Source organism: Saccostrea echinata, unplaced genomic scaffold (assembly GCF_033153115.1).
Source record: "Saccostrea echinata isolate AGI-Se365-2 ecotype Australia unplaced genomic scaffold, CSIRO_AGI_Sech_v1 ptg000009l, whole genome shotgun sequence".
In the NCBI taxonomy this organism is placed as follows: Eukaryota; Metazoa; Mollusca; class Bivalvia; order Ostreida; family Ostreidae; genus Saccostrea; species Saccostrea echinata.
The window spans coordinates 7,772,073-7,785,752 of NW_026889758.1; the positions used below are offsets into that span (position 1 = coordinate 7,772,073).

The 13,680-nt window shown below is 35.1% G+C and overlaps 3 protein-coding genes across 5 annotated transcripts in view; 1 reads left to right on the plus strand and 2 right to left on the minus strand.

Annotated features, from left to right (window-relative positions):
- The first annotated feature begins 157 nt into the window (after nt 1-157).
- On the plus strand, nt 158-2,427 carry LOC133181518 (uncharacterized). Its single transcript, XM_061316007.1, has 2 exons — nt 158-282; nt 1,827-2,427. The coding sequence occupies exons 1-2, from the start codon at nt 158-160 to the stop codon at nt 2,425-2,427; spliced, it is 726 nt and encodes a 241-aa protein (XP_061171991.1).
- A 5,743-nt stretch (nt 2,428-8,170) lies between these two features.
- LOC133181720 (uncharacterized) lies at nt 8,171-10,508 on the minus strand. The gene has a single exon (XM_061316284.1). It carries the CDS (start codon nt 10,490-10,492, stop codon nt 8,414-8,416), a length of 2,079 nt encoding a protein of 692 aa, XP_061172268.1. The 5' UTR covers nt 10,493-10,508; the 3' UTR covers nt 8,171-8,413.
- Nucleotides 10,509-12,967: 2,459 nt separating this feature from the next.
- The window catches only part of LOC133181717 (cartilage oligomeric matrix protein-like), a 69,965-nt gene continuing 69,252 nt past the window's right edge, over nt 12,968-13,680 (minus strand). For all 3 annotated transcript variants that reach the window (XM_061316279.1, XM_061316278.1, XM_061316280.1), the window contains 3 exons: nt 13,505-13,602; nt 13,251-13,390; nt 12,968-13,179 (listed from right to left, as the gene is read on the minus strand). In XM_061316279.1, the coding sequence (XP_061172263.1) occupies nt 13,076-13,179; nt 13,251-13,390; nt 13,505-13,602 (342 nt within the window). In that variant the 3' untranslated portion in view covers nt 12,968-13,075. The remainder of the gene's footprint in view (nt 13,180-13,250; nt 13,391-13,504; nt 13,603-13,680) is intronic.

Here is a 13,680-nt window from a genome sequence, read left to right on the forward strand (position 1 = left end):
CATGGATTGGCCGGTTGGGTTTGCAGCGTGGATCCTCGCACTTTGAAACTTCCGTCAAAATGTTTAGATGTGTTTTCATTTTATCTGACTCAAAGTAACTAAACACTTTACAATCTCGACATTGGTGCCGTGACCAGGATTACAGTTCATATGCAAAATGGATGTATCCAAATTGAAGGCCATGCATTCAGGATATCATGGACTAATTACAAGACTTTTGAGAATTTCTGAGAATGAAGATGAAAATGGGAAAGCTGAAATGATCAAGGTACTGGAGGAGAAGTAGGACATATTAAAGAAAATCATTAGCGAGATTCTACAAGAATTAGTGAACTAAGAGGGGAATCAAACGGAGATCAAAGATTCAGATGAGTACATGTTAGATTTAAGACTAAAATTAGCAGAATTCACAAAGAATGCTTCATCTAACAAGGCTTCTGAGAATTTTCATCAATCTCGTCCATGAATTTCAATGTAAATGCACCGCAGTTCATTCCAAGCAATGATTCATTAGAAATTAGCATAGGAAACCCTTAGACTCATAATCATAAATTGCCAAACCTAAACCTGCCAATTCTTTTTTCTGGAGACCGACTTGAATGGCAAACATTTTGGGATTGTTTTGACACAAGTATCCATGGGAACAACAGTTTATGTGATGAAGAAAAATTTAGCTATCTTCGATCGCTGTGATGTGGGGAAGCACTCTCATTGTATCAGGATTTAGTTCGACTAATACCAACTATAGACAAGCAATAGATGTTTTATTCGAGAGATACATGTATGGACAAAATCATTAATTCCCATATCCAGAGTTTAATTGACTTACCATATCTCAAGTCTAATCCTGATAGTTTGGGAAACTTCTGCGACAAAATGGAGTTTTGCATTAGAAGATGCTCTAGAGGAATCTCTATGGAATTGATGAAACCACCTATGGAACAATTTTAACTCCAATGATATACAACAAATTACCAGCAGATATTCGGAAGAACATTACCCGGGACAAAGGAGATGATCAACGGGAATTGAATTCACTGAGGAGAGCCATTAAGAAGGAGCTATGTGTTCAAGATGCTGGACAGGCAATGTAATCAAAACAGGAAACCCAGGAATTCATTCCAACAGCTAACTTTGTTGCTGGGTCAATCTATAAAAAAGACTAACAAGCTGGAAAATTCTGTGAAGAGAATATCGATCATCAAACAGAAGAAAGTCTACTTCAATTGATTTGGAAAACACAAAGTTAATGAATGTCAGTCATATTTCAAATGCAGGAATTGTAAAAAGTCTCAGCACACAAGTATCTGTAAAAATTCTCAATTCCCTCGAAGTTCCTCAGAGAGAACTGTCACAAATTCCGAGAGCACAATTCAAAAAGGATACTCTCTGGTGGAATGGACCAGCATGATTAGTTGAACCCAAGAAATGGCGTGTATGGGATGGACCAACAAACGCAATACTATGTTCCACAAGCGCTGAAGAAGAGAGTAATATGAATCATCAAGCAGAGGATCAGGTTACAGCGGATACCAGGACTGAAGTTATACATTCAGTACTAAAACTTGAGTATAAAAGTTCACTCATAATGTTGGTTAGAGCTGTTGCGTACATCAGAAGATTTATTCACAACTGCAGACATTCTAGTGAAAGGAGAGCAGGATTTCTCAGTAAACAAGAATTACGTGAAGCTATTATACTGCTCATACACGATGTATAGAGAACAGAGTTTATAAAGGAAATAGAATATCTGAAACATCCATCTGGAAGGAAACCAACCTTGGTTCAGCAACTGAAATTGTTCCTTGATAGAGATGGATTTTTAGGTGTGGAGGAAGAATACACAATGCACCACTGATGGAGAAAACAAAATTTCCATACATTCTTCCTACAGAGCACCGATTGACATATCTTATTGTTGTTGATACACACAAATGCATGTTCATGCCAGTTGGAATTCGACAATTACCTTACTTCATGAACAATGCTGGATACCAAGGATTCGACATCATGTGGAAGGGATTCTTAGAGGATGTATCAGCTGTAGAAAAATCATATCAAGCTCCAGAACCCCCTCCATTACCAAAGGACCGTCTACAGATGAAACCCCCATTTACTGTGAAAGGCATTGATTTTGCAGGTCCCCTTTATGTCAAGGATAAATTGGGAGAAGATTCTAAAGCATACATATGCCTCTTTACCTGTGCCTCATCTCGAGCTTTACACCTAGAGTTAGTACCAAACCTGACACATAGTTCATTTCTTCTTGCATTCAGAAGATTTATTAGTAGGAGATCACTGCCTAGTATCATGATCTCAGATAATGCAACAACCTTTCAATCTGCATCAAAGGAAATACCCAGAGCATCACATGCAGAAAATGCCCTAGTCGAGCTCCATGGTATGGTGGATGGTGGGAGAAATTAATAGGATTGACCAAGACTTCCTTACTGAAAGTTCTTGGACGTTTAAAGATAAATATGGAGACACACCTTAGTTACGGAGAAGCAATAGTGGTTGATCTCATAACTGGCAGAGTTGGACTCACAAGATCAGCACTCTTACGTCTTAGTAACGAAACCATATCAAACCGTCCCATTACAAAATTATATTCCCTTGGACTAAGCAATTCAGATTCCACAGTGAGGAGAAGCGAAGACTTTTTAGTTTATCCTTTTTTAAAGCACAACGCGAAATATGAATTTTCTATCATTGTAAATTATGATTATTGTGAATTTTGCGGCCCGGAGTATGTTGATGAAAATCTTCCATTTGCGCCCCGTTATTAGCAGACCTTTTTTTGTATTCATATGAAGCAGAATTTGTCAAAATCTTGTACGTGAAAAGAAGAAAACACTTGCTGTGGCCTTCAACTCGACATTTAGATATATCGACGATGTATTGTCAATTAACAATGGCTATTTCCATTCTTATGTCGATACGATGAAATATATGGAGATAACGAACAGTATTCAAGCTCAAAAGTCCATTATACAATACAAAATAGGAGCAGAGCAAACACGGACCTCCAAACATCAGAGATGGGATCAGGTGCCATGGAGGAGTGAGCATGCCCTGCCGACCGGTCACACCCGCCGTGTGCTCCTTGTCATGATCGGGAAATAACGGAGAAATCCGTCGACAATTCAGTGTGTAAATAATGGCCTAACAATCAGTATGGAAAACGTCAGTCAGCATTTGACTCAATGATAAATTGTATTTGCTCACAAGGTCATTGTATCGACCATAGAACTTACGAAATGATGACTTTAAACGAGACAGCTGATATTCTTGTTTCATCAACTTATTTGTCAATGATGTACCTCGTTTTAGAAATTGTACATACGTAGAGCATGCTCTTGCGTATCGAATCAACTGAGAGATATATATCCCGTATGCAGGTGATGAAGGTATATTGCTGCATAAGTAAGGGAAGTTGACGATTGAAAAGTTAAAGTCATCACGTTTATCATAAAGCTTGGTTGTAAGATTACCATTAACGTCTTTTTCAAGTAAAATATCCAAATATGAAACAGATGTGTCAGACTCTGTGGTATCTTTTATCTCAAGTTCACCAGGATATATCGTATCGACATAAGAATGAAAATAGCCATTGTTAATTGACAATACGTCGTCGATATATCTAAATGTCGAGTTGAAGGCCACAGGAAGTGTTTTCTTCTTTTCACGTACAAGATTTTGGACAAATTCTGCTTCATATGAATACAAAATAAGGTCTGCTAATAACGGGGCGCAATTGGTACCCATAAGTATTCCAATAGATTGTTGGAAGACCTGGTCTCCAAAAACCACATAGATATTGTCAATCAGAAACTCAAGCATCTTTTTAATGTCAACTTCAGAGTACTTGTGTGTACAATCAGAATGTTTTTTAACAAAATAATTTTGCAAATGACCAATGACAAGGTAAGTATATTTACGAGTTCCATTTTTATTGAAAAAACAGCTGTCAATGATATCAAAAAGCCTGGACTTTAATTTATCGTGCGGAATGGTTGTGTATAAAGTTGAAAAGTCGTAAGTTTTTAAGCTGTTGATTTTGGTAAAATCTTGTGATTTCAAATTTTCCAAAAGTTCCTTGGAATTTTTAAGTATCCACATCTGATTTACACCACTTCTCGAATATATTGTTGCACAGTACTCTTGAAGTTTCTCCTTCACCACTGTTAATATCTTAGTGAGGAGAAAAGAAAGAGGCTTGGATGAACATTTACTGGAACCCGCTATGTATCTTTGTTTGTAAGGATTTTTATGAAGTTTCGGAATCCAATATAAATATGGTAATTCGAATTCATTTTGGTTGTTTGGAATATTAAAAATATTCAAAACTGACATATGATTTTGAAGAATTTCTTCCTTAGAAAGGGAACTATGAGTATAAGTTGGATTACCACTTGTAGAATTAAATCCAAGTTCCTCTAAAATACATTTAATATAATGAGCCTTACAAACAAAGACAATGTTGTTACCTGCTTTGTCAGCAGGGACCAGTACGTACTGATCATGTAATCTATCTAATTCTTTTTTCACTTCTGGATTATTGAATACAGAAGGATAGGTGGTTTTCATATTGCCTCTCAATCTTTTAATGCGCGATATATCCTGGTGAGCTTGAGATAAAAGATACCACAGAGTCTGACACAATTGTTTCATATTTGGATATTTTACTTGAAAAAGACGTTAATGGTAATCTAACAACCAAGCTTTATGATAAACGTGATGACTTTAACTTTTCAATCGTCAACTTCCCTTACTTATGCAGCGATATACCTTCTTCACCTGCATACGGGGTATATACATCTCTCAGTTGATTCGATACGAAAGAGCATGCTCTACGTATGTACAATTTCTAAAACGAGGTAAATTATTGACAAACAAGTTGAGGAAACAAGAATATCAGCTGTCTCGTTTAAAGTCATCATTTCGTAAGTTCTATGGTCGATACAATGACCTTGTGAGCAAATACAATTTATCATTGAGTCAAATGCTGACTGACGTTTTTCATACTGATTGTTAGGCCATTATTTACACACTGAATTGTCGACGGATTTCTCCGTTATTTCCCGATCATGACAAGGAGGACACAGCGGGTGTGACCGGTCGGCAGGGGATGCTCACTCCTCCATGGCACCTGATCCCACCTCTGATGTTTAGAGGTCCGTGTTTGCTCTGCTCCTATTTTGTATTGTTTTACGGACTTTTGAGCTTGAATACTGTTCGTTATCTCCATATATTTCATGTAAAATTAAAGTGCATGTGACATTAAGTAATAGTCCTATTATGACGTCATCATAAATATGACGTTATGGTAACGTTACAATGCAATGCTATGTTTGAATAGGCAGTCTAGATAAACAAGTCAAAGTGTTTAGATGTGTTTTTATTTTATCTGACTCAAAGTAACTAATCACTGCAATCTCGACAAAGAGGATAGACGTTGTTATGATGAGCAAGGGTGCCTCTTTCAACATTGTGGATTTCATGGTCCCTGGGTCAGGGTTCTTGTGTTAAGGCGGGGATCTATTGGTGATATAGTGAAATGGATAATTCTTTGAAAATCTCTGCTCCTGGGTATTATGTAAACAAATTAAGTTCATGGTTATGATAAGCAAGATGCCTCTTCCAAAATTGTGAATATTCATGGCCCTATGGTCAGGGCTTCAGGTGAAAAGGGGGGGGGGGAGGCTCTATTGATTGTATAGTGAAATTGCATAATTTCTTTGATTTTTTTTCTGTTCCTGGTTAAAAAGCAAAGAAACTAAGTGTATAGCTATGATGAACAAGGGTGCTTCTTCCAGAATTATGAGTTTCATGGCCCCTGGGTCAGAGATTTGGTGTAAGATTAGGTCAGAGGTTCTGGTGTTTCGAGGGGGGGGGGGATCTATTGATAATATAGTGAAAATGTGTTAATTCTTTCATCCTTTGAAAATCTTCAACTAAGTGCACAGTTATGATGAACGAGGGTAACTCTTCCATTTTTCTTAAAATTTCATGACCCTGGGTCATGGGTTCTAGTGTTAGGGTTGAATCTATAGTGAAAATGCATTATTTCTTAGAAAATCATCTCTGCATCTCGGAGGCAAGGAGAGTAAAAATTTTTATAAGCAAGGGTATTTTAACCAGATTTTTGAAATTCTGGACCCTTTTGGTCAAGTGTTCTGGTGCTGGCCAGGGCTCTATTTATTTGTATTCTACTGAGAGAAGTTATTCCCCTTTGCCATTCACCTTTGATAATTAATCAATGTAAATAATGCAATTGAAAGGTCGATAGAATAAGAGAATTATGCAAGAATTTTTATTTTATAATACATAAAGTACTTTCATAGTATTAATGATCAGGTACACTTGTAAATAATAAATGGAAATGAGACAAAAATAACTTATCTTATTAGATGTTCTTCAAAGACCAAGAAAGGCCAGTGTGAGAGGCGATAATGTGGGATTACAATTCGTACTAAAGCACTATTGTTTTGTTTATAGTTAGTAAGAAGCTAGTGATAAATGGGGGCAAGGAGTATTTTATGAACTGTTAATGAGTCCTAGCTGCAGAGCTGTAGCTCTCTGCTTGAGAAAATTCGGACAAAGCAGAGAGCTACAGATCCAAGCGTTGTAGAAACTTTCGATTTACGCTATCGCTTTTTCCGGGTATTAATTCTTGTATCTAATGCTTTCCTCCATTTTAAAAATGGTATCCGAAAATTAACCATATATTTTACTCTTATTCCTGATACTTTATTTACCTTTCAACGTTTCCAGACGGCCGTATGTGGTTTTGGAATATCAGGGAAAAAATGCATTCCGACGTCGACGTTGGTGTCATCCTGAAATAACACGCCCGAGTTTTATTTATCTCATTTCTTTTTTTACATACATATTGTATTCTTTGTAGACAATATACATGATATTTGAACCTCTTTAATTTTTTAATTACATTTTCTCGGCAAGTATATGTTCATTGAAAGACTCCCAACATAGGCGTCGGAATGGGTATTTTTTATATCGCGGGCCGACATTGCTAAACCACAAAGGGCTGTTTGAGACCGCTGAAAAGTAAATAAAGTATAAAGAATACTAGGAAAATATATGGTTAATTATCGGATACTATGGAAAGCACAAAATGCAAGAAATACTACCCAAAGCGAGCGACATAAAAGAGGCGACGTAAATCGAAGGTTTTTACGACGCTTGGATCTGTAGCTCTCTGCTTTATCTGTCCGAATTTTTTCAAGCATAGAGCTACAGTTCTGCAGGTAACTGCGTCCTAGACTAATTATTTTGCTGATCCTGATCATATTATTTTCTCTTGCTTTTGGGCAACGAAGCGTCATCTATCAGTTTATTTAATACTTCTGTGGATCCTCTGAATTGTTATTATACTCAGGTGACCGTTAAGGCCCTTGGGCCTCTTGTAACTACCAGACCCACATTAGATATAAACAACCATAAAAAGTAGGTCATTTTTCTAATAAAAAAGAAAGAAAGAAAGAAACAGGTGTCTCCCCTGTCCTGCAATTTTGTCTTAACACGAAAAACAAAGTACCTGTGAAAAAAGTAATATGCAAGAAACTTAAGTACTTACCATGTACATGTATGGTAAACTTTGCCCGGTGCATATTCGTACATGTAATGCATGAATGTATTACGTCACAAAAATAAATAATCAAAATATCAATGATATTTTTAAAAAAAAATTCTTGTTTATTTAAAGTACAATTTCAGACTTTTGAAAATAAGACTTCAATGTACTGGTCAGATTCAGTTTTCTTTTTTAAAAGAAATACATGAAGTGTAACACTGAACGTGTTCTTTTTAAGTGTTGTTTAGTTGTTAGTTGTTGGCAGTAGAGACAAGCACAGAAAGTCTACAGTCCGAGAGTCAAACACAGCTATATATATATATATATATATATATATATATATATATATATATATATATATATATATATATATATATATACAGTATATATTATATATATATATATATATATATATATATATATATATATATATATATATATATATATATATATATATATATATATATATATATATATATACAGTATATATATATATATATATATATATATATATATATATATATATATATATATATATATATATATATATAATATAATATGAGTACATGTAAATGTACTTGTATCATCCACTTTATTGTATGAATATATATAATATGTATAAATGTTTTCGAATAATCTATGTCACAAATTACATACAAAAAATAACTCATTATAACTAAATAAAATATCCGCCCTGGTACATGTATGCTGTACGTAATAAAATGCTTTGGAGTCTTAGACAGCTGTTAGAGTCAAAATATCAACAACGGTTTACAATCAAACAACCTTGTCATGAATTCTGTGCAGATATTAAAGCTATGTAAAAATCTTCAATATTTTAGAAAATATTTTTTCTTCTCCTCTATCAAAGTCAATGATATTTCCAAAACGCATAACTGCCTTGCATTTTCTGCAACATATTTCGCTCACTTTCATTAGATCGTAGTTTATTAGCAACAACTCCTTTCTCTCACTAGATGCACGTATGTAACTGTTCCATATATATTTCCATTCATTACGTGTTTCGAACCACTCGTCTTCAAAATAATTAGTTGACAAAAACACGATAAAATACCTAGTAACTGCGACCTGCCACGCCGATTCGTCGGATCGAACACTACCCAAAGGCAAATCACGTGATGGAATAAACACGCTCCAATCCTTCTCTATCAAAAACGGTTCCAGCGTTTTTAACACCCATGTATTAATATCTTCATTTCTTTCGTCGAAGGAAATATAAATACATTCCTTAGTTGTTTTCCTGGATATTCTACTTGCCTTATATCTTTTTAATATGACCGAAATTTCAAATTTAAAATTGAACAATAAAACACTAACGACAATAAAAATCAGCAATATACCTGCACCACAAGAGAAAAGAACATAAAAAGCTGTATTATCTTTCTCAAAGCAGATCAACTTTGGAATAATTTTAATCAAACTCTCATGTTTATCCCCCAAAAAGCAACGAAATTCAAATGGTGTGTTACATTCTGCCCCTTTAATAATAAGCCAGTCATACATCCATTGATTCGCGCATGTGCAGTTCACGACAAAATCCCCCTTTTGCAGAAATACACAGGGTTTAAAAAACGAAAAAAATGGAGGAATTCCTTCAAGTTGCTGACTGCGAGGAACTGAAAAACTTTGCAATCGAGTGAGATTCTCCAAAGCTCCTTTGTCGAACATGGGAATGACTGAAAGCTCAAGAACAGATATACGATTTAAATAATGTTTTAATGGTATCCGAGTGATTTTATTTCCCTGCAAGTAGAGTTCGATTTCGTCACTCTCTAGAAAAATATTAGGCAATCGTACTAAATCAGCGTTTGTACAATCCATAATTAATTTGAGAACAGTGTTTGAAGATGTAAAGTATTCAGAGTCTGGCCGAATTATGCACGAGCAACGAAAAGGGCAACTCGGATATGACGTATAATTGCACGTCATATCTGTGATTCGATTCTCATTTATTATATCAGGGACAGTTAACCCATGAAAAAGGGCTGGATCTTTACACTCAACTTCGAAAAATTCTCTGTCAATTTTTTCTAAAAATGGTTTAAAATGTAAGATTATTTTAGCAAGGATACAGTCACATTTGATAGGGTTATGTCGCCAATCAAAACTAAAATAAAGAAGTTTACCGAGTTTAAAGATGTCCGAAAAGCCAAGTTTTCCTAAATCCGGCAAAGTGTTCATTTTATTGTATGAAAAATCGATATAACCAGGTCCATAAATAGTGGCAAGATTTACTGACCATCCATGCTCGTTAGTTATCGTTTGTATACTATTATAAGATATATCCAACAAACAAAAGGGTCTTTGAAAAACAATATTACTGATATCAATAGATATCAGATCGTTGTAATGTAGATATAATTTATGAAATGCCATTTCCCCCAGAACGCCTGTTTCCATGTGAGTAATGAAGTTATACGATAAATCTACAACCCTCAGGTTTCTGTTGTTGCTAAGAGAGCCTTTCCGTAAAACAGAAATTTTGTTTCTGGATAAATTCAAATGTGTAAGACTTTTGATACACGATAAATTAGGAATATCCAGTATCAGATTTCGGGACAAGTCAATCTGTGTTAGAGCTGTGAAGTCACAAATGTTCTTCGGAAATGATTGCAATCCTTTCTCACGATGTTCAAGATAAAACATTTTTGTTGAGAGTGCGTTTTTATCAACTTGTAAGTACGGGGTATCAAGCAAATCATTTAGAACGATCCTTCCCCGACAGACACAACAATATTTATAGTTTGAATTAAAATGACATTCATTAGGACAATTTATCGGTAATCCATCCCATCCTTCAGGTGTCCACTTAAACGATTGAACATACGCCACGTCACAGAAAACCAATGCTGTATAACACAAAATGTACAACATAGCTAAACACGACACAGTGTTACGTTCAACTGTTATTAGTTTCTATGTCATTAGTGCACATGAAATGAGTATACATGTATTGCATCAAGTTTAAGGACAACACATTCAAGCATATAAAACATTAATTGTAAACCTCACGTGTTGTTTGTGATTTAAGTACGTGGCGGATGTTACAGTGGGTTAGATCGCATTATGTACTTGAATTCAGTAAGGATATTCTCTGGTTATTTGATAAAAAGCACTTGGACCACGTGTGTCTTAAATTGCGCACTGTTAGAGCAGCTCTAAAATACAACTATAATTACAATAGCTTAACAACCTTCCTGATGCCAGTACAATACACTGCTGCGGAAATGGAAATTTTACGAAACTAAGCAGAAATGTTGCGGGGGACAGATTTTGTTTTCATTCGAAGTCGAAACGATTTTTTTAATTAGACTTTTAGATTTTTACGAGACAATATAAAAAAGAAATGCATGTCTGTTAATTTTGAAATGCCAAAGGGAATACTCATCAATATAAATTCAGTGACTCATTTTTCAAAATTGCTTAATTAATGTTTAAGGATAGATAACTAACAAACAACCCCCTTTTTTTGAAAAATCAACAATAGACAATATATATAGACAATATAGACAATCTTTATTTCCAATCAAGGGCCCCCAGAGAGGCATGAAAGATACATTAGTAGACAAAGGCAGTACATTATCAATAGGAGATAAATTTTTTAACGAAAAAAATTGTAAAAGTAAAATTCATACATAGCAAGTTGTTGTGCTTTACAATGTCATATTATATGATTAGGGAGGTAGTTTCCAAGCTGAAGTAAAATATTCATATTTTCACATGTAATGATCCAAAAATACTTTGCTTCCGGTTCAATATCGCCATTTTAGTCCTAATATTCTGTGCCCTGTGACTGACCACTGATCTTCAGGAGCTAGTTACTGTCGATACCCACAGACTTGTAACAATGTTTTTCAAAAGGGCGCGGGGAAGGGGGTTGCCTCCAAAAATTTGAAAAGTAAAAGAGAAAAAAACCTCAATTGCCCGAACTCTCAAGTCATGTTCAAGGGGTTGGGTGGTGTTGTCTCTCTCTAATACTTTGAATTTTTTTCTTCGTTCAGTGCAAGGATTTGGCAGAGTTCGACTATACTGCAACAAAACAGGTGGGGAGAGGGGGGACAAGCAATCCTTTAATTGAAAATTCTCATATGAACACTACAGAAAAAGACTTTTCGCCGATAAAGTACCCCCACTCTCCATCCTGAATACTACGGGCCTGTCTATTCCGCTCCCCAAGAACGGATTCCGAAACATCAGAGTCTTTCAGTGTCGTGGACTCAATATTAAGAGAAATATTTTATATTTCAGCGTTGTGAGCTCGATATTAAGGGTAATACTTCTCCTTTCAGTGTTGTAAATTTTAAGTGCAGAACTTTTACTTTTTGAGGTTATGGACTCAATATTAATATTATTATTATGGACTTAATATTATTTGTGAATTTTGATAGCAATATTTTTACCTTTCAGTGTTGTGAACTCCATATTAAGGAGGCTGGGGGGTCAATAAATTAACCATCAGATATAACTTATATTTTTAGATATGATATCTTAAGCTGTCAACTATCATTTGGCAAAGAAAAAATTCATACATTTTAGTTTTAAAATTTGATTATTTTTGTATATCTTTATATGGAGCTCTTCTTTTAAAGGAGATCAATATAGTCTAAAAATGGCCACGACCACCCAGCCTCTTTAAGGGCAAAATTTTACCTTTCAGTGTTTGGGACTTCATATGAAGAGCAATTCTTTACTTTTCGGTGAGGACTTGATGTTAAGGGCAACATTTTACTTTCAGCATTGTGGATATGAGCAATAATTTACCTTTAACTGTTGTGGACCATATTAAGAGCAATTTTTAAAGTGACACTGTGACGGAAAAAGGGGAAAACTGACAAAAGTAGAATTTTTGGATGACAAATGCAAATTGTATTCAATTCTTGAAGATATAAGGTTTCAGAAAATTCAAGTTTCATGTTTCACATAAACCTTTTGTTTTATGGTACAATTATCTGAAACGAAACACGATTTTGACTCATTATGTATCTTTTCAGTGTTGTGGAATCCATATTAAGGGCTATAAAGGGCAGTATTTTTACCTTTCAGTGTTGTGGACTCCATATATATTGAGAGCAATATTTTACTTTCCAGTGTTGTGGACTACTTATTAAGTGCAATACTTTATGACTTTTTATTCTTTTCATCAAATTTTTAAAGTTTATACTTTATCCTTTAAATATTTTCTTCCTTTTCAAGGATGGGTAAAAACCACACACATGCTGCTTTTGGTTCAATAACTAAGGACTGTGCCCGCATAAATACAGAGATATAAGACGACGCATAACTGCATGTTCATAAGACAGTATCACAGCAACAGACAGAAAGAGATCTGATTGAAAAAAAACCCACACAAACAATGCGTCAACATATTTGTATTGTTATAAGCAATAAAACAACCAAGATCTGTCTTAATTTAAGATGCACATTCAGATGGACATAATATGGAATCTACATCAGTCTTTATCTCTTTTTGACAAATTGGTATATCCCGGAATCTTCAAGAAATCCCTCCGCTGGTTCTAAAGGTTCGGCTCCCTCTCTCAACAAGCCGCGCGGAACATAATCTAAAATCCCAAAGAAAAGAAAGAAAATGGACAGATTTCATCCAGTAACATTCAAACTAAAGGACACTTACCATTACACCTGTAAACCAGATCGGACCATATGACCCCCTCCTGGGAAAAGCTAAATACGCCCAGTTTTCCACCACGCAGGGTGGCGTCGTACACGTTTCCGGAATCCGCCATCAGGCTTGTTTCTTCAAACAACAAAATTCTGAAACAATAGAAGCAAGGTTTAAAATAACAATGTTAGTTTTAAAGAAACAGAAAAGGTGAAAGTTAGTTTCTTGATATGGGTATATTGTGGTTTCTTTATTTTAATGCACACCTGATGAGACCAATGTTTGGTCTATGAATTAGCTCCAGTCGATATGCCGTCTTCTCCTTCCATCCAGTATTTCTAGGATCCTTCCAAAGAAGCTGTACCTTTACAAAAATAAAGTCAACAGAGTTAAGTTTAACACATTTAAGTTAAGATTTAAGATCCCTTAGTGGGATATTGGT